This window comes from Corvus brachyrhynchos, unplaced genomic scaffold (assembly GCF_000691975.1).
Source record: "Corvus brachyrhynchos isolate BGI_N302 unplaced genomic scaffold, ASM69197v1 scaffold84, whole genome shotgun sequence".
Lineage (NCBI taxonomy): Eukaryota > Metazoa > Chordata > Aves > Passeriformes > Corvidae > Corvus > Corvus brachyrhynchos.
The window spans coordinates 1,441,700-1,463,683 of record NW_008237434.1 but is presented as its reverse complement, the minus strand read 5'-3'; the positions used below and the strand labels follow the sequence as shown (position 1 = coordinate 1,463,683).

General features: G+C 40.4%; 1 protein-coding gene across 1 annotated transcript in view; it reads right to left on the bottom strand.

The window, feature by feature from the left end:
* IGF2BP3 (insulin like growth factor 2 mRNA binding protein 3) overlaps positions 1–21,984 on the bottom strand; it is a 111,961-nt gene that overhangs the window by 38,622 nt on the left and 51,355 nt on the right. Inside the window, exons 6-7 of the mRNA XM_017731188.1 lie at positions 3,467–3,518; positions 3,310–3,373 (exon numbers count right to left, since the gene is read on the bottom strand). Coding sequence (XP_017586677.1) covers positions 3,310–3,373; positions 3,467–3,518 — 116 coding nt within the window. The remainder of the gene's footprint in view (positions 1–3,309; positions 3,374–3,466; positions 3,519–21,984) is intronic.

Genomic DNA, 21,984 nt, shown 5'->3' with positions numbered 1-21,984 from the left:
TGTAATTTTGGTGTCAGCACGTCACAAGGACACAGTCAGCATGTCCTGCTGGTTGCAGTCGGGGATTGATGCTGGGAGAAGAGGGGCTGTCTTTTGGCAAGCATGTCCCAGGCTGCCTCAGCACCTGCATGCAGCTAGTTGGGTTGTGCAGGGTAAACCACAGGCTCCAGGCTCTGTTCCTTGCCCTCTCGTCTCTTCCAAATGTTCTACAACCCACCACAATATTCAATAATTGCCTATGCCACAGCAGTGCACATGCTTTGTAAAGCCCTCTCCAGGGTCTGGGAAGGAGAGCAGCAGGGGCTTGCAGGAGAGGAGAGGAGGGATGTGGTGTCAGACCTGGGAGTGCCAGCCTCCTCTTTGATACCCACACTCCCAGAGAGCAAAGGGGGCTTTCCAAGGCCCACGAATGGCTCTATGATTGCAGCACACCCCCCTCCACAATGCTCCTGGGCTGCCAGAAAGCACCTCATCTGCTGTGCTGGGTCCCTTGCTCTGGCCACATTGGCCAGAGGCATCATCCTGCTCTTTCTGGCGAGACAGGCTATGCCTCTGCAGATAGGAAAGAGGCATTGCTACAACAAGTCAAAGACACAGACCACTGTCCCACCTAGAAGTCAGGAGCTGTGCACACCTCAGATTTTGGGTGCTCTGTGCTCTAAGACTTCTTTCTCAAAAAGACTGCAGCAATCTTCAATGATTAAATTTTCCAAGTTAATTTTGGATGCAGACTTGTATTGAATGTGCCACAACTGTAGTACCAGCCTAGAGGAAAAGACCTCTGCCACAACTACCTAGATTTGCAAGACAGAAGGCAGCTCAGTTTCCCTGCTGGCTGGAGCCACACTTTTTGTTCAGAAGTACTGTCCTCCAAGCAATGCATACCACACCTGCTTAGAACTGCTTATCAAAAGTATCTCCAGATTATGTTGCAGCACCTCCACCACACACTGCAAGTACACACTCCAGCAGTCATGGCAATGCCATACAGATATCCAGCAGCGAAGTAGCCAATTTAGCATGTTCTGTCAGCCAACACTACTGTGAGGATAGCTCATGCATTGCAAAAAGTGCAGAAGAAGAGCAACTAGAACTAGGGACCCACTATATGTGGCAGCATAGAAATCTTTGTGTCATGGTGTTTGATCCAAAAGTCATGGCAAAGAGCACCATTTACCCTAAACAGCTAAATTCCAAACTACAAAGCTTGTTACCAGCTACTGACTCTTGACAACTCTAACCAGCTTTTAATAAAGTTCTTGTTAGTGCATGTCCTTCATAGGATGACCAGCACTGCCTTTATCAGCTATCAGCATTCACACACTGCTCCCTCTCCACTGCCATTGCTGTCCACCACAGCCAGCTCCAAGCAGCAAAGCTGGGTCATGTCTGGGAAAACCATTTCACTGAAACAGCACGGCAGGCACTATGGAAAAGCCACACACATGCAGGTCCTGCAGTGACCCTTCATTCCAATTCCTCACAGTTTTTTCCTTAAAAATACCTCCATCTAGGCACTTCTCCTAGGGGTTTCTAAACAGTTGCAAGGTCACCTCCCAAACTCCGACACTCTGAGCTAGCATTTTTTGTACATAATATGGACTTACCTGCTTAGAAAACCCTGTGTCCTTATGAAACCATTTGCACATGCAAATCAAGGCTCCTCCACTTGCCCTACATATTCCAAGGAACTAAACTGCCACCATTCAACTTGTATTGCTTCAGCTCCCCTACAACATCCATGCTGGATGCCAATTCTCCTGCTTCAAACTCAAGAGGCTTTCAGTTACTGTCACAATTTAGGGGTTTTTGCATAAGAAATCATATCTTAGACATTTTTTCATAGTCTTTGCTTATCCCAGCATTTCCTCAGGATTGACCATAAAATTTAGCCAGTACAATTTGGGGATAAACTGTTTTCAGCTTCAGAAGGGAGTATGCAAGCCCAGAAACCCACATCACAGATGACAGACAGCTCAAAAAAGTATATCATGCTTCTTTCCATGGTATTTTTGGTACTTCCTTCTTATATTTTCAAAGGAGGAACTGGCACATGTAGTATTAATCTGTAACACTGCGCCATAAGTTTCTTCAGAACTAGAAATTCAGCCTTTCTTAATTGCTGTGCAACAGAATCAAAAGCAACAGAAGGACCTGAAGAACTTGTTAGAACAATTCAGCTTTTGAGCAAGTTCAATAGTGATTTCAAGGAAAACATTGTTTTTCCTTCAGCTCCAGCGTACACAGGAGATACCACTGACACAACTTTCCCATCACATTTGTTTATAATACACTTACAAGTAACCTAATGCTTCGAAAGATTAAATACATGTGTTGCATTCAAGTTACGCACAGATCATAATTACTTAATTATATGTACAAATATTATTTCATTTGTAATTTTGAATTAATGCATACCATAAGCACGCTCTGCATCTTAACTGCTGATTTTAGTTTGCCACAAGGTGGCAGAAATTTCAAAGTTAAAATAAAAAGATCATTGTAGGCTATTCCATGAGTTCGGTTTTGTTTGACCTGCTATGACTAGAAAGAGGGGAAGTATGTTTATGTCACCAGGTTAAAACTTAAAGACCACACAAGTCCTTTTTTTGTGGTAGCGAAGCAAAATTCAACCTTTAGCATAATACATAATACAGATTTTTAAAGGAAAAGTATGTGTGATCACTGATTAAGTAAAACATTGTATTTTAAAATTTTAATACGTAGATTAAAAATTCTCAATTACTGAAGATATAAGGAAGCTTAAAATATGTGGCCTAAATTTCAAAAATACCAAATAAATTATTTTAGGTATACAGATTACACCTTTTGTGTGTTTGGAAGCAGCATTAAATTTTCTAATAGAAAAGCCCGGTCTTCTGGTTAGCAGCTGCATTCTTTTATTTTTTTTTTTTTCTGTTATTTTGCTGTGATTGTTTGTTAAGAAGCAGACAGAACAATGAATGCTGCAAGAGGGTATCACTAAAAACATAGCTAAAAAAAATCATTTCACAGTAACTTCCATCCTCTCACTGGTAAATTAACATTCTGCTCTCCCCAATATACAAAAATTTATACAATTTTTGCATTTTTTGAAATTACTGATTTACTTTTTATCAAAGTGAAAGGAAAGTTGATGATAAAAAAATAGTAAATTAAGGTGAATTGCACCAGACTTTCTTAAAAGTCAATGCTTAATTTATTGTTAAAATGGTGACGTGATCAGAAGCAAAGTTGCATATACAGTCACAACAACGTGAACTCCAAAATGCAAGTTAGATGACAGAAACAACTAAATAAGATACTTACTGTCTAGCCTGGTCCTTATTGCCATATGTTACATTTACAACTGCAGTCTCCGTGTCAGTGTTCACTAGAAAGAAAAATGCAAAGGAAGGAGGGTAAGTTCAGTGTGCACCCACTTCCCACTACAAATTTAAAAGCAAATTGAGAGTAGAAAATGTACCTTGCTCACAGTTCTCCACAGTTCCATACTGAGCTAACAAACTATCCAGCACCTATAAGACGTAAAAGAAATGACAGATTTAAATTTCAAAGCAGATTAACATAACAAAAAGTCTCTAAAAGCACCAGAATTTGTAAAAGTATGGTATGAGGACACAGATCATTTAAGACAGCTGCTCCAACAAGGAAGAAATTATTATTCCAGGAAGAACAAAGATACATTGTTTATTTTCTCTCTCACATCAGAAAATCTGCATTTAAAACTTCATTAGTGGGAAAATACAAAGTATAACTCCAAGAAGTCACACTGCACTGTATGTTCCAAACTTTGAAAATAAAACTCCAAGTCACCTGTTCTAAGAGTGGGCTAAAGAAGAGGCAGAAAGAATTAGAGAAGAGCAAATCTGAAACAAAATTTTCTCCACTTATTCTGAGAACCTATACCTAACTTTGTCACTTTATGGAGTTGTTGGAATTTTTTCCTCCCAACACACTTAGGCTGTACATAAAAATGTTATTTTCTCCCTTAGTGGGGAATTGCCTGTGTAGAGAAGGGAACAAGAATAACCACCACATGAAGAGCTGTTCCACAATGATTTTGACAGATTTCTCAAAGATCCCCATTCCAGAGGAACCACTCACAACAGTATCTTCACCATTATTTGAAAGTCACAATTAATTTTTCCTTTAGTAGAAAGCTAGGAAGAAACAGGTAAATGCATCTGACAAGTCGCAAAAGAAATCTAAATTAAGTCATTTTATTTTGCATAGGTTGTTTTATTCTAGTCAAATGGAGGATGAAGAAGGGGGAAGAACACAAATTTCTGGGGAAAAAAATCAAGGTGTCAGAGTATTCCAGTAAAAGAATTAACACACCCACAGTTGTACCACTTCTAAAATTCACATGGTATAGAGTTTATTTTCTTCCTGGTGAGAAATAATGTTGCAGAAAATGGTGACTGTGGCAGTAACTAGCACAGACACAAGTGCATCATTATGGTGTATTGCATCCTAATGTTTTGTCACAGAAATTAAACTGATGCTGGAAAAGTTCACAATTTACACCAAGAAGTAAAAAAGTAAGCTTGCAATCTCTTCTGTAACCAAAGTGACATTTCTTCAGCTAGTCTCTTAAGGGCAAATGTCAGTGAGAAAGAGAAGAAACCCCTTTGGGAAAGGAAGGAAACACGGAAGCAAAGACAGAAGGAAGGCAGTAGGCATAAAAAGCATCTGTGCAGCTTCCCGTTGCAGTACACTTCCCTTTGCTATAACCAGCAATTGAGTGTGCACAAAACCCCAGTCCCTAAAAATGTAAAATTCAGTCTACATCCTCATGAGATTAAAATTCCTGAATTATCATCTATCCATGTACCACATACTTTTACTACAATGTAAAAGATATTTCTAAGATAAACTGCAGTTTATGTGCCCAAACCTAAAGACAACTTATATCAGTACAATTTGCACTCTTTACCACCTACTAAAATTTAAACTGCACATAGATGTTTCAAAGGTATTTAAAAGAAAATGCAGTGCTCGCCAAGTTTGAGCAATGCATTAGTGCTTCTAACTGCAGAATTTCCCCATCCTTCTAGTAGAGACTCTAGTAAAGTTTTCTTGGCAAATGTTTTGTTTTCATAGACAAGTTGTTAATTGTCCTCTCATTCTACAAGTAGAGATTAGCCTAGTCTGAGAGTTTGCGTTTTCAATCCCCTAAAATATAATTTTTCTGCCACTCCTCGGATCCAACAATTGGAAACTGTAAATGTTTACTCTGAAATTTGTTAAATATTACTGAAGCAGAGATGCTCCAGGGGATTAAAATAAATTTAAAATCTGTGGAAGATCCTTTTAAGACAATTAAACACTGGCACAGACAAGTGGGAGAGTTGTGAGGTCTTGCAGGTCTGCAGCTGTACCTCACACAAGCCAGGAGAGCCACAGCATGCGATTAGAGGAAAACCTTCTTCCACAGACTGCTTAAGGGATCCACTGAAACCAGTGGGTGAACAGAATCTCAGGTGGGGTCAGGGGTTTAAAAGCAAAGCTTTTCCTGGCTTAGAGATCCTTTCTGAGATGTTTAGTTGAAATAGGATACCAAAGAGTTCATTAGTCTGATAAAGCAATTCCTTTGTCCCTACAGTATGCCAACACCTGTGCATTTCTACACAGCAGACTGTGCCACAATATGAGCCAATGTGTTTAGTTGCTGTTTGAACTGTGCAGACCACCAGCTCATGGCCACTCTGCCCCAAAGCTGCATCACTTCAAAACAGAATTTCCTTTTCATCCTTACTCATTCAGGGAAATAGCTATGCTAGACTGCCAGAGGTACCACAACAGTTTGCTTAATAATAATTAATCAATATTTTGTAAGGTATTTCTATATTAAATTTATATTCTGGGCTAAGCATACCTTTATAACGAGACCCACATATTAAAGTCACCATCCTCACTAGGAAAAGAAATGCTGTAAAGCTGAATCCATGCAACTTTTTAAAGATTCATTATCTCTAAAAACTACTTTCAGCATGTTTCTGATCAGCCATCAGAAATTTCTCAACGTACTATCTCTTGCATCTACTCCTAGAAGCCTAAGAACCCAAAGGCTGCTTTGCTGCTAATGCTGAAGAGCAACCCAGAATGGCATATTCAGCATCACACCCCCCTTCAGCCGGAGATCTCCACTTATGCTGCTCCTTAATCCTCTTCTGAGCCATTTCAGTCAGAGACAGTGTCCATCTGGGCTTTAATCCAAGTGATTTGAGTTCCCATATTCTTAAAAGACTTGCTTTACTGAACAGATTTATGAGAAGTTTCCTCAAAGGATTGCAGGTTGCTTTAACCAAAATGAGAAACAAACCTCTTCTGTCAAAGACACTTGCTCTCTACAGTGCTGTCTTCAGGAGAAGCTTGAATTTTCATCACCATCAGCCTTGTGCAGCAGGATTTTAAGTGTGATCAACACCACAGAAGTAGTCTTTTAACTAGACTGTACTTAAAATGCACTAGTAAGAAAAGATCAGCAGCAGTCGAGGTATATGTGTGTGTGTGAGGAGCAGGCTTCATGAGTGAGAACACTTTTAAATTAACCAGCTGATCCAGTTGGGATAAGTCATTGCAGTTATATTCAAAAGCCAGACCCTCTATTGTAACTCACTTTCAAAATGCAGAACTCAATTCCTGCACCTGTTTCTTGCTTCACATGTATTTACTGCAACAGTCAGTTTCTATTCACATCTTTCATTTCTTCATATGTCCCTCACTATCTTTTCCCTCTCCCCAAATTTTTCTCTCTAGCCCAAAGCCTCTAGTTGTGCTGCAAAACAAACATGTTTTGTTTGAGCTGCTCTTCCGTAACACTCTTCGTGTACAGCCTTGTTGGGCAATCAGAACAAAATTCAAAGCCAAGCTGGTGGTGCAGCAGCAATTCTGATGAGCAGCTGAAAAGTTTATTTGTACAAATATTTAATCTAAGCTAGAAAAAAAGGTCTTTCCTTTTCTTGAGCTCTCCTTCTAGCAGTTGTCTAAATTGGGTCTCCTGCTCTTGTTATAGCACAGATGTCTCTCTCACAAAAAGCTGCAGTCTTATGCTGTGGACTTTCATTCATCAGGCTCTAAAAGCCAATTCTGACTTCATTATAAACAGCATTACCCTACACCAAGTCCCACAGATCGAGGCTGCTTTACATAGAAAAAAGAAAGAAGGAAACATTACTCTTCAGTGAAACCGAGAGCTTGATGCACACGTTAAAATACCACAGTTCTCAAACAGATTTCACGGGTTTAGAAGTAGCACTTTTGAACAAATCAGAGCAGTTGTTTCCTGCACTTTCAGAGCAGACTATTTCATACACATATCGTATAATTTCATACACATCTTATAGTGCTGTAGGACTTCTGCCGTACACTGTAAGCAAATTAGTCTCAAGACATCTGGTCCATAAGCACAGTTATCCATATTGTTTCTCTCTCACACATGCACTTAGCAACAGGAACTTCACAGTGGTGCTGTAGAACCTGGAGTTATTTTCTCCACTCATGTAGACCAAATCCATTAGACCATCACTACCCCCTTGTTTCCATGACTCCTGTGTCATGTTGACGAGGAATTAAAATTAGACAACACAACTGAAATCATAAATAGCAGGGTCTAAAAGAGACAGAAGTATTAGGGTCATTCAGTAAAAAAAAACCCCACAGAAATATTTGGCTGCAAAGATTTGAGTGCACAATGTGATTTAACAAACAAACTAACAATAAGATTTTGATTTAACAGGGGAGAGGTGGGGAAAGCAGGAAGAAAAACAAAAGAGCCAGGTAAGGAAAGGAGAATGGGAGTAGGTAAAGAACAGTGCTGATATCACAGATACTAAGCCTGGATGAACCACTATTGCCATCTACATATTTCAAGTAATTTCTTGGTATATTTAAGTCCACAAAAAGCGCACCATAATGCCATTTCCCATTAATTCTATTAATTGAACCTAACTACTCTGATGTGGCCCCTACCAGGCCCTGGTGTACTAGAATTTGCAGTGCAGCAGGAGCAGACCTGGCATTTTGTGACTTCGAGGTGTGACATTACCCTGGCAGAGGCGCTGTTCCTCTCAGAGCCGCACCAGCTGCCAACAACTGACCATGGCAAAAAGGGTCCTCAAACAACCTTCAGCTCAGCATTATTTTTTGGTTGGTAAGAAAAAAAAAAAAGCCTGACATCCCATCAAGGGTCCCAGCTAGCATGGCTTTGCAAGGAAAATTAAACTGAAGAAGCCCCTAACAAATCCCTGAGGATGCAGTTATTTTTGAAAGTTGTAATTGGATAACGCTGCATTGCCTGAATGGAGACTGTGGTGAACAGGTGAACTCAGCTCCAGGTCATCCAGCACATGTCCCAGCCTGGGCAGCCTCTCTGCATGACTGCCACCCCTCCACAGCCCAAACACAGCACTTTGCCCATTTTCACCAAAAAGTTCAGATCATGATCGTTCCTTGTAAAGGCAAAGCAGCACGGACGTGGAATAGCCAATTTAGCACATGGTCTGCCAGGACACAGTTCTTTTTCCAAAAACTCGTGAAGGCATTTGAATAGGCAAAGCCAGTCTGCAATGGCTCAATGCATTGCAGCATGTGGTGATGGTGTTTTTCATCTTGTAGGCCCTCCAAAACCCAGCTTACTGTCTCATGAAACCATGACCATAGTTTGGAAGAATCAGAAAAATAAGCCTGGAAGCTGCTGAAGTCATTGTTTGCACACACCAGAAAGGCAGCGCCTGAAAACAATAACTCTGGCATATTTACCGCATCCCATACAAACCCTGCAGTGAATTCTTCTCCTGGGAACTTACAGTTATATCCAAATGTTCAAAACTAATAACAAGTTTACCCTATAATACAATTCTGTTTAGGTGGCATTACCAGGGTTTTAAGAATGTAATGCTGAACCACAGAGAACAAAGACAAAATTGTCAAAGGAACTACTAATTGAGTGACCAATTTGGACACCAAGGGCTTGATTTTCCATAGTGCTCAGCACGTCTGCATGTTCAAAGGGCAGCTTCAAAGCCACTTTTGGTAGTAAGGAGAACACGGCACTTCTGCAAGAAAGACCTCAGGCTCATCACAAGACAAGCTGAAGACACTGTTAGCAACTAAGAGCAACTTCTGCTTAGGGAAGTTAGCACAGCACCAGAGACCAGAACGTGCAGGATTCAGTTTGCCATGGCAACATTCAATTCCCCTAACCAAAAGGGTTTGTCTTCCTGAAAGTCCTCAACTTGCTAAAAAATTAAGAAAGTGTGTGAATGGCGAATAACTGGGTCACAGCTCTTAGGGACTAGTCATCTCAACTGCACAGGCTGGACTTGTTAGTGACAGCAGAGCCACCCTCTGGCCCCAGCCAGTGTCCCTCCCTACAGTGCTAAGAGCAAACACTAGATCCCTATTTCCCTTGCTGTCATGATGGGATTTTTGAAATGCTCAATTAAAAAAAAATAAGGAAGTAAGAGACATTGTGGATTATTTCAATTTTGGTGTTTCAAATTAGGCAAAAGGTAGAAAGCAACTGAAAATAGGTCTCAGGTAAAACATCACATGCAACTGTGAGTACAACTATTATAACTAACTCCGCATACCACGTGTTTAAGTATTTCCAGATAATACTGCTGGACCATTTAAAGTTTTATATATACACATATACCCCTGTGTATATTTTTAAAAAAAGGTAACAGAAAGAGGACTAAATGCTCTAAGACCACACTAATATTAAAGAACAACATTTAAAAGGAATGCCTTGAATCTGCTAAGTCAGAAATTGCTTGAAGTGTAATTACCATGATTTACCAGTAGAAGAAAGTTGGTTTGTGAAAAAAAAAAAAAAAAAAAAAAAGGAATCCAACAAGAATAGGCAACATGGTAAATCATTACAGATAACATCACTATCAAAACTCCCTCTTTCTCCTTTTTTTTTTTGAAATAACTCATACAATAGAAAAATTCATGGAGAGAATATTCTAATGAAGCTCTGAAAATAGAAGAAATTTCAAAAGAAATTTTTGGGCTATAAAATTAGCCCAGGTACAGAACACAGCACACAGAAAGTTCTCATGTGCTTTCATGTTCCCACATTACACCCTAAGCTGGAAATAGACACTCTAATGTGTGATAAGGAAGAAAGATTAGTGTGCATTATGCTAAGGATGCATGAGATGGAGAAAGAAAAATCATAGTATCAAGGCTGACAAATGGCATTAAATGGTCTGCAAGGCTAAAAAAAGTACTTGAGAAATGTTTAAGAGAAAAGAAAAAAAACCCCACTTATTAGATGCATGGGTGGCCTCCTTCACAAAGAGATTAAAGGGAGCAGGATAATTCAGTTTGGAAAGGAGTGAGAGGGAATATGATATAGGTATTATGAAATAACGAATCATGTAGAGATGGCCAAATTGGCAGCTTCTATTCACCCTTCATCTAAATTAAATGAAAACAAGTTTGAAAACATAGAATAAGTATTTATGCAGCATTTTCTGAATGCAATTAAGCACCTCACAGTATCTGCTACAATACTTCATTAATCTCCCCTCTCTTCACGCTAAAGGTGTAACTTCAAAAGCAGTTTCAGATAACATTGGAGTTTATGAACCAGGTTAGCACTAATGCTCCTGGATTCAGTATCCATCCTTATTTCCAGAAAATTAAAAAGCACTGTCACACTGATTGGTCCTTAAAGGCAGGGACTGCTGTTTTATGGAGCTAATCCCCACTCCCAGTATCTCCTTGCGGGTGCTGTTGGGGCCCCCTCCTCCTCAGGCAGACGGGCTACCAGGACATTTCTGTGGCTCGGCATGAGGGAAGGATCACATGCCGGGCTGGCAGATGGGTGTTGTGAAACGTAGTAGGATGGAGCAGCAACACTAGCTCGTGTTCATCTGCCTCCTCTCGAACTGAGGCGGCCAGTTTAAGTGGAAACACTCTTTGCTACTTCTACGATGTCATTTGTAGTTTGCCAAAGGGAAGAAAAAAAAAAGTTATAAAAGCATTACTATCCAGTGAGCACTCATTACCCAACCCTGATTAAATGATAGACTGCACAAAAGCAAGGGAACCAGCAAATTTTAAAAGAATGTTTGGAAAAGACACTGGGATAAAGGATGATTTTTTTCTTTACTCACAAGACTACCAAGATACAATTGGTGCCTTACTGGCAGTTTTGACACTTTCCTGTGGAGGCATCAAGCACTGGTCTCCATCAGGAAGACTGTGGCTCAGCTTGACTGTGCAAGCCGCAATGTCCTGCTCCGGGCCATGAAAACTAGAACAGAAGTGTTTATGTTTTCTCTTTCCCCTTCAACCTTTCAGTCCTCTCAATTTTGCTACCTCCATGTCATTACAGAAAATGTGTTCTTTTTAATTGCAAGCTTTATCAGGGAAAATTGTATTTCTCCTATACACTTTACTCTCTTTTGTCTGTGTGTGCAAAAATAGCACTTTTAAAAGCTATTTTCTGTAGCTATTTAAAAGTCTTGATGCCACTTCATTACTGCTCTACAAGGCTGGTGCTAGCCTGATATTTTTAGTTTCAGCACAATAATAGTTTGTGCATTTAAAAAAATACCTTCTGTTAAGCTGGAATCCTGCAGTTATAACAAATATCTGTCAGACAAAAAAAAAAAAAAAAAGAAAAACCATTTTCAAATCATCTTTTGGAACCTATCAACAATTACAAATTCCAAGAAATCTCTCCGCAAGGGCACAGGCATGATTTCAAGAAGGGGCCACATGTATGAAAAGCATTCCCCCGGTACAGATATGGCTGTGCTTTGTAGAAACAGAGCCAAGTCAGAGCTTGGTACCAGGGAAATATTTCTTGGGAAGGTTGTCCCATATTTTAACATTAAGAATTTCTTCTAAGATCTGCGTGTAACTATCCAAATATGATAGAAGGAATCACAGAAGAAAATCCTGTAAAATGGATTTAGTTCACAGATTAGTGCAGATAAAAAGGAAGTATATTATAACTCAAATGGAGATCACATCTGAGACGTTCCCTCCACTGTGCACAAGATGCAAAATGACAAGCTTTCAGGAAAAAGATAAGTCCTTAACAACCACTTCATGAATATCTTGAATCTCTTTATAACCAGGAAAAATTATAAAAAGATTGAAGCATTTTTCTGGAGTTATAAGATTCCCCTTCTCCCTTTTTAAAATGGGCATCCATAGGATTCATGCCATGCCTTTGGTTTCCCAGCAGTTCTACTAAGGGACAGCACTGCTGTGGACCAGACTTCCCAGGTTTGGCCTCTAAACAGTGAGGTTCTGAAATACAAGAGGCTGCTGAAGGGAGGGAATTTTTATCTGCATTTACAGGGCTTACAGACACAAGGGCTGCAACTGCTAGATATCCTCATCCAAAACTTTCCCTCGAGCCATCAGTGCACATCATGTACCTCACCTCCCTGGCTATGATGGCCTGACAAAACCCCTGTCCCTGAGTGCAGACCATCAGTAGCTGTCCCATAATTCATGGGGCAGCCCAGTTACACAAGGAGTTGTAACAGCTATACCTGAAATTATACAAGTCAATCCCCGCAGCTGGAGAACACTTCTTCCTTTTTTTGTTAACCCACCCCTCCTGGTTTTTATGGCTATTTCCAGGGACAAGGGAGGAAAGAGGACAACCTTACCCAGTCCCTACTGTGAGGACTGGGCGCTGAAAAAAAGTAAGCAGAGAGGAGTTGTAGCAAGACTGAAGAACTGAAGCCTGGGATCAAACAAAAGCAGAAGTTACATGCACTTTATAGCAAGGAGGAGTGATCCTGGTAGAACAAGTACACCACCTTCAAGAGCTTGAGTTACGTGAGCTGCAGAACTGAACTGAAATGAAATCCACAGTAAAAGTCTCCACAGCGCTAACACAGAGATGAGAGCTTTGCAAACAACAACAATTACATGCTGTCAAAGCCTTCAGACTTCAAAAACATGAACCTTGGAGCAAAGGGGAAACATAGGATTTGAGTGCAGAAGATTTCTCTAGTAAAACACAATCTATTAGCTACCTAATCACTCAAGATAGCCATAAAAATGAAGATGTACGTATTTTAAATACTCAAAACAAAGTTACTAAAACCCCCCTCAAAGAAATATTATAATGAAATTCTGTTAAACACAAATTTACCAAGACCTACGAGATTTTCAAGCCTACCTTAAAGAATCCCAGCATTAAGGCCAACCCATGCACTAATTTGGCAGGTAAGGTTTAAGAGGATGTTTACAAATAACCACAAACTTTTGTATGCAATTATCTAAACTAGAAATTAAGATTTCAAGAGATGCACTGTGTTAATACCATTTGACCTATATACACCAAAACAAAACAATTCAGAGTGTGAATGCTAAGTATTAGCTGACAGCTTATGGCCGATGAACTACTTTTAAGAGTCAGTTTTGAAGGAGAAATCAAATGAAGAGTAAGATGACTGGAACAATTCAAGGAGAAAGGCCACAGTCAACCAAGTTAATTACACATAGGGTGTAAGAATGATCTTTGCTTCCATCTACTTGCATTCAGGGCCTTCTGCAAAGTAGTGAAAGAGTTTTCCATTTGCAGCCTTGCAAAATGTATTCAGTCTCCAGCAAGCTCTCAAACTTTGAAGTTTATTGCTCAACCTCATTATTAATAAAATTAGAATGTTTTCCCTAATTTAAAGGGAAAACAGAAGAAATGCAATCACAAAGCAGGAAAGTTTACACCATTGCACTCACTCTGCAGTAATTATTACTCTATAGTTGTACAGACCTGAAAAAAAAACCTACCCTCATTCCTTACAAGCATTGGGATTCATAGAGGAGAGAGGAAATATTAAATAATGTGGGTGATATATGGTTTTGGGGTGTTTACTGTTTCTTTTATTCAGCAGAGCTGTCCTTTGCAAAAGTCATCCTTGTGCAAGCATCTGAGCAGTTTGGTTCCCCCGACTGATACACTTGGTTGTAAGAAAAATCCTCCACACAAACCTGCTGTTTTCCAGAAGACTGGACACTCAGTTTTGATGCAACCTCTTTCTTATGCTCTGAACAGGCACTGCAAATATTTGAATAAGTGACTCAAGTTGTGTTTCACTGTTGTTCCCTAAGTAGCTGCACAAGCTATCCTCTGCAAAAAGTACTGTAACTCTCTACAGCAATGTTTCCCTGAACATTAATAAAAACAATCCATAGCAGTAAAATTTAAGAGTAAAGGTGAAGAATACTGCAGAGCATGAAGAAGTTGTATGCCATTTACCACTTTTGCACTTACTGTACAATAAACTATCTTCTCTTGTCAAAACAACTCCTTCTCCTTAAAAAAATCTTAGCATTTAAATTTTTTGACATTTAAAAAGCCAGCACTGTTGAAAATAAGGGAAGTAGGAGTGTAAATCCCAGTATACGCCTGTATGAATGCATACTTCATTCTGATTTTTCACTGATTCATAGCTAAATACTCAACCCAACAGAAGGGGAACTAGATTTTTAGGTACTGAGGGGAAGAGTACTTCAGTGCTTTGCTATTGACATGGAAAGAAAGAGGAGGCAGTGTAAGAGGAACTAAGAAATCTTGGTTATTTGCCTGTTGAATATTTAGGGAGCCACAGCTCTTGAAATCCTTGCTCATAGCATCTGGATGAGAATGAACACTCTATTCAGAGCTAAGGATAGCAAGAAAATGCAGAGAGCAATAGTAGGAGACTGCTAGAGCATTAGCTCCCCTCTAACATGAGGTCAGGGGCTGGGCATGACAAGCAGCACCAAACCAGGGCAGCCAGGAGAGCCTGCAGCTGTAGGCAAGGGGTGCCTGGACATCAAAAATGAAGATCAGGCAGCCCAGGTGCTGAAGGAGGTGTAGCTTAGCTGGGAGGCTGGGGAGGATGGATGGATACAGGGACCAGTGGCCAGCCATTACCAGCTCTTCTCAGGATGGACGTGAAGAGGGAGGCAGGAGAGGCCAGGAGACATTTCGGAGGGAACTTGGTCTATGCATTGTAGGAAGGGACATTGGTGAAGTCTCCAGATACTGTGGAAGCAATAAGTACTAGATGTGCTTGCAAAATGAGGGGCATAATGAAAGCCATCCAAAAAAATCGCTACAAAAGAGTTTAGGGACAAGCTGCATCACAACCAGGTCAGAGAAGGGAGCAAATAGGAAGATCAGGATGCCAGGTCAGTGACCACACAAGAGCAGCTTCTCCGTGCAAGGGAACATAGGATGAACACAAACGAGAAAGATGGAGAAATGCAGTAGCAAAAGCCTTAGAAATCACCTAACACACACTTCCTTATAACCACGTATTTTTACATACACCACACCCCCTGATGCCTGGTTTCAGGGAGATGGAAACAGCTCAGCATGCTTAAACGGTCATATGGCAGAAGCCTTGAAGCCAGAAAAACACAAGACAACACTGGCTACATGATTTTCTTCACCCAGATACTTGAAAGCAGGGGAGCAGGGTGGAGAATCAGAAGCATGACAGACAAAACCCTCTAATAAAGCACAGCAGAGCTGTGCTCAGCATTATGGCCTTCAGACATGAGTAAACTGAATAAAGGTGGGCCTGGTTGCACATATTCCACTAGAAAGATGGGTTCTTGAATTATGAATAAAGACCACAAGACACAGAGCACAGCACTGCAGAGGAGAGGAGAAACATGTAAAATGCCAGGAAAACAAATGCAAAAGCCCAAACCACCCTCTTCCTCTGTGAAACTAGAAGCAAACTTCCCAATAAGCAATGTGTCAAAAGCTCTAAATAAAACATGGACACTGAATGTGGAGAACAGGCTTCTGCACCAGCACAGCTCCTGGAAGCACTAAAAACAGCACCTTTCTGCTAACTTACTGCTCCAAACTGCAAGGCAGGAGGAGAAGTCGAGGACATCACTTTTTTTTTTTTTTTTTGAAAAGAGAAAATATTCCATGCATTGGGGACCTTTCACCAACATTTAAAGTCTTTGACTTTAAATGAATCTGAGAGGTTCAGACTAATAGGCTGCCATATTGTCCCCTCCAGGACATCACAACATCCCTGGCAGCAGGGCTGACAACACTAGAGGAGCTGCTGCCAGGCACAGAGGCAAGCTTAGAAACCTGAACACCCTTGGCTAGAATTTAAAGTCTAAACACTCCCTACCACCCCAAAAATACATGCAAGCATTTGGCCATTCTGCCACATAGCAACAGTAAAATCACTTTTCCCTCTGCTTACTTGAGAGCATGCTTAACTTTCAAATCAGCACAAATAGTAAGCTCGGTTATGGCAGAAAAAAAAATTATGGGATGGGGTAACATGGCTGAGTGTGCTGCAGCAGCCTGTGGAAAGCAATACCCCATGAGGTCTGGCAGTAGATCAAGGGCAGTCACTTCAGTTGCTTTTCAGATTACATAGCTTTGTAAAATTATTTTGATAATATTCAGCCTTCTAAAAACCTCTCTATGGAAAGTGGTCTCTTCCAGTCCCTTATTGTTGAGCTCTTACCCACCAGTGCACAATGTGCTACTGTAGTTGTGCTGGCTACCATGCCAGAACACAAGGAATGTCTCCCTTTCCAGCCTCCTCTTTAATTTTAGTGCACACACAGCTCTGCTGCCAGGGCAGACCATGCCAGGCCAATATTTGATTTGTAAATAGACACTCCAACACGTTCATCTTAGCTGCAGGCTCCAACTTATCTGCTGTTGTTCCCAACTAGCATGCAGGAAAATTTCTGCATGTAACCTTATCTGCAATAGTGGGCTTTCACAAGAAAAAGACAGGTATTTCAATGTATTTTGATGGCCATATTAGTTTTTCCTTGAAGAAGCAGGGGAAAATCCAACTCAGATTTTCCCCTTGTCACTCTCCAGCCTGGTTCTGGGGTGTTCAGGAGCAAAAGTGCAATTAAGGCAGACACACTTTGCCTCTGCACAATACAACATGCACAGGGTGTGTCCTCTTTATGGTTAATAAAGGCTCTCATGCTTTCCAATACGATAAAGGAATCACCTCAGGGTTAACGCTCTGCAAATTTGAATAGATGGTGACAAGGTTTATTCCTTGCATTGTCTCCCACCAGGACAAAGCAGGGCACCCCTTAACCTCTATCAGCAGTGGCTATCACAGAACAGTCATTATCACAGACAGGCTTAACTTCTAGAAATTACCTTGGACCCTCCTTTTTCTGGCAGCCATTTTGATACACAGTCTTAGATATCCAATCTCTGTCAACTGGAGTGTTCTAAGGTTAAATTTATAAAAGGGTTCATTTAATGCTCATTTCTGCATGCTCAGAGACAGACAAGACTGATTTCACTTTCAGTTGCTTGGTATTTTTTCCCTTGACCCTTTGAGAAGAATCCTCACAAGAATGGACATTCACAAAAATGTCAGCCACCTATTTCTAGATGAGAAAGACACCAGGACTTCTGGACTGATGGACCAACTGCTCCACTTTCAATCTTTCCCTTGAAGTCATCTCAATACTAACTTATAGAGCTTTTTTCAATGCGTTTTTTTCTTTTTTTCCTTCTGTGACTCCTGCCTAAAACTCAAGGACAAAATTTTCCCTCAGTACATTTACGAAAACAAGGCATCCTATGTAAAGGGATTTAACATGAGATAACCAAGCAATAGCAAGCAGCTCAAGAGGTAACAGTAGGCTTTCCAGTCAGAAATCACTTACTCCTCTTGTCCTCCACCTCACCCCTACCCATTTCTAAAATAGAAAGGTTACCTCTGTAAGTAATTTTATTCCCAATATCTAGCTAACAAAGAAATTCTAACATGACGCTAATAGGGTACCTAAGTCTCTGAACAACAACAATTCCTGTATGAGATGATGTTCATTACTGTTTTGGCTGCATTAAACTCCTGTTAAAATCTTCAGTGCTTGTGGTATTTTTGTATCTTCAGATGAGAAATAAGGAAATAATAACTCAAGAGATCTCTGTGCAAATTCTGGGAAAAGGAAGCCTGATTTATCTGCACTCCTGACTACATCTGTGACTACATGTTATATAAATAATTGGTCTAATTTTTTAAAAAGCCAACAAATAAGCATTATCCACTTCCTCTCATCTGTTTCTTGTTATGGTACAGGTAACACCTTCAGCTGGCTTTTCATTAGAGGAAGAATGCTAAAAGCAAGCTTTAACAAGAAAAACATGAAGCTAGTGAAGATACTTGTCATATTAACCATGTTACTACATTCTCCTGAGTAGGACATATGGAATATTGTTCTCCTAGAAACTTCTTAGGAAAAACATTCAAACTAGTTTTAGCAGTTGACAGATGTAAGTCTAAGCAAATCCATCCTCAGGGCAACTTAAATTTGTTCACAGAAGTGGTCCAGCCCCCCATTTCTCTCCACACTCCTGCATAGGTCTTCACTGCTACTGCTACAGATGTAGATTGCAGCTGCTTGTGCTTGAACACGTGCAGCTGACTATATACTTGTTCTAGAAGTTAAAATAGCTTCCTTCTACTGTGTACAAATGCATATCTACACACACGACATACTATACATATTCATTCATACCCCTCCTACTTGCAGGATAGCAGGACTCAGCATGGAAGAGCAAGCTGACTTGAGAAGCTGCTTCATGCGTAAAAATATAGGTTGTGGGATGTGTTCCCAGCATGCACATCTCAAAGAACTCTGCACAGCATTAGCATAGGATGAATATTGGTCACTTCACTCACAGTTGGTTCATTTTAAAAGTGATATCTCAAAGTCTGGTAGGACATATGGAATATTGTTTACTGAATTCAGCATCTTCTCACAGCATTGTGTTTATTATGATAAATACAGTTCAAGTTGGCCTCCTAAAAGTATTCATAACTAAATACTCCTCAGGCAAAACAGAAAAAGTATGTCTAGAACTCACATCATCAGCTGAGAGCAGGTCTACCAGGGACAGTTTTATAACACCAAAAATTACTAATTTAGGAAAAGATGTGCAGTAGCCTGACAGTACACTGTAGGCTTCATGTGCATCTTTTTGTAAGACAGAAACCCTGTACTCTGCGACCTGAATCCCATACTTCAGACATGTACACACCCTGTATGTGTGTTCCCTTATCTTAATATTGAGGCACCTGTGGTGTTTTCCCCACACGCACTATTTCGAAAAGGACAATGCCAATGTGGGGACACAAAGTTGCCTGCAAAGAGCATTGGCTTAAAGTTCAAATGCTTTCACTGGCTTTGAGTATCTGCTGAAGTCCAGTCAATCCAACCACCAGTGTTCATGCCACAGTAGGACTGCAGCTGAAGACCAAATCTATACCTTGCCCCATGACAACTGCAGCTACCTGGTGTCAGAAACAAGACTGGTCTGATGAATAAGACTGAAGTTGGTTTTGACTTTTGGTGAGGCCCCCAAATTCTGCAAACAGCTATATGAAACACCATCGCTAGAGGTATTCAAGGTCTAAACAACTCATTTCATCCAGCATAAGGCACAGTCAGCTACACCACAGTGATTTCAAGTCAACCTTTGAATCTGTACAACTGGGGTATGGATGACTTTTAGGCACTGACCACTACAGGTTCCCTTCCCGTATCACCACTGATTTTATACTTATTAAGACTTCTACCATTTCACAACAGATACTAAAACATTTTATGCTCTTGAAGACTTTCATCTTCATGAAAGGCGGTGGAAAGACTTAATGGCCTTAGGTCTTTCTTGGTCAGGTTTTACTTCTCCTTCTGGAGATACCCTCAGAGTTGTCCACATACTTCTTACAATGGCGCACCAGAAGCAAACCCAGGCCTCCAGAGAGACTCTTGGGTAAAGAGACTAACATGACAGAAGTAGCAGAGAGGAGGATGCTCATCTCAAAGGGGATGGCAGTGTGAAGTAAAGGGAAATACCTACAGCCATTCCACTCAGCACTGGGAAAATATCGTCTGTTAAAACTCTTGTCTCTACAAATATAATTTGATGTATCAGTAACTGGTGTAGAGTAAGCCTATATTCATCAAATCCTTGAATAAATTTCACTTTTACATCATCCAACAAAGTGAATGTTTAGATTCTGCACTTCATCACTCTCTATTGCTTTAGAAACAGTACCAAGGTGTTTGAAAGCTCCTCAGGTTTGTTCTCAGTTTGAGCCAACTATGAAGTGCAAGTTATGCAGCATTAAAAGAGAAATGGGGTCATAAAGCAAAACATCATTTGTTAATATAAATCTGTACATGAGTGCATAGGCACAAAACATTATCATCCATCTTTTATACAGTTCACATACTGGGGGAACAAATATGTACAGCTGTGTAAACACACTTGCTCTTTAAATACAAAATATGTAAGGAAAAAAGCAGTATTACAAGGATTTTTTTTTCTCCCCTTTAGTTATTCCAAATCTACTTTCTATTGTGTTCTTAAACTGAAATTAAAAGCATTGTAGAAGTATCAAGTAGGTGTGCAGTGATCTAAAGAAAACGGGAAAACAAAGCTCTAGAGCTGGTGGATGCTAAGGTTACATGGAGTTGATTGCAGCTGTAAATAGAAAAAGATAGTGAAGGTTTGGCTTAGGGGTTTGGAGGCTGACATTTTTTACATATAATGTTTTTTGCCTTTAAGAAAAGCCTCTAAATATGGCAGTGGGAACCAACCATGAGAAGCTTAGCAGTCAGTAGTGCAGGACAGCAAGTGAAAACATGAGAACTCCTTACCACTTGTGGCAGTGCCATGAACACAACAGGTGACAACCTGAGTTTGTAACAGAGGTGCGTCAAGATGCAATAGCACGAACTACAAAATCTCATCATGCTTAAGCATAATCAGCTTTGAAAAATAAAGCTGTTAATAAATTTCCTTTAAAAAGTTTGAGGACAAACTTGCAATTCCAGCTTCAAAGCTACAAAGGGCTTTAACTGTAATATATAAGTACACATCACCAGCACATGACCCCCAAGAAGTGCTATGAGCATACAAGTCAGGAAACTGTGTGCCTGTCCTTCATTTGTTACACCGCGAAGAAAGAGCAGTCATCGGTCACTCTAAACCTTTCAATTAAACACTCATTTTCTAACCATTAGATAGAAGGCAAACGGTTCAAGTTCTGGAGTTACCAACTGCAAGCTTAACTAGAACCATAATTACAAAATTCCAAGTGGTGAATTATGCATGGAGAGGCTGAAATATTCTGGTTTCTTGTGTAAAATACAATCACCTCTTCGCACTGGCCAACAATAATAAAAACTGAATAAATGGATACAATGGAGATTGTATGTATCTCTAAACTACCCCATGCAAGTATAAGTTGTGCTGTAGCAGTGGTTACAAACCACCAATCAGCTCCAAAAAAGCCCACAGTTTTCCAATTTGGATGTCAAAACTGAAATTCCTTAATCCAGAACAAGTCAGCCAGCAGAAGAGCTCAGCACCCCTGCCCTTCCCAGCAGAGACAGCAAATATTCTAGATCCTCAAAAGTTTGTCCAATCCTACTTATCTGGCTTTAGAAAATCAAACCCTCACAACACGTATATTGGGGTTTATTTTTTTCCCAGTGTCAGCTGCTAAGTAAAGAAAGCTGCACGGTTTTCTACCAGGCATCACCAAGAAGAATTGTATCTATGCAGACTTTAAATATGCAGGCAACTACATGAACAGCACTCACGCACAGCTCCAAATCTAATAATGAACACGCAGTTGTAAATCTGGTATGAACCAGACCATGTGAGGATACGGCCATCTGTGTAACGACTGCAAGGCACATTACTGGTGCAGCGTGTAATGTTCTTCCCTCATTAAAAACACCAGCACAAAACCATATATGTGAAGCACATGCCTGTTTACAACAATAACTTCCCCAGAAAAGCTCAGAAGACCGCAAAGCTGGCGACAAGATAGTGCAGTTCAGCCTCACACAGCTGTGTGAAGTGTCATGAAAATGAGCTCATGCCCTGCAAAGCTCATCCATGCCGAGGAGACTGCGGTCCCAGCACACACGAGCAAAACCAGAGCCCATGGCTTCCCACGCAGGAAT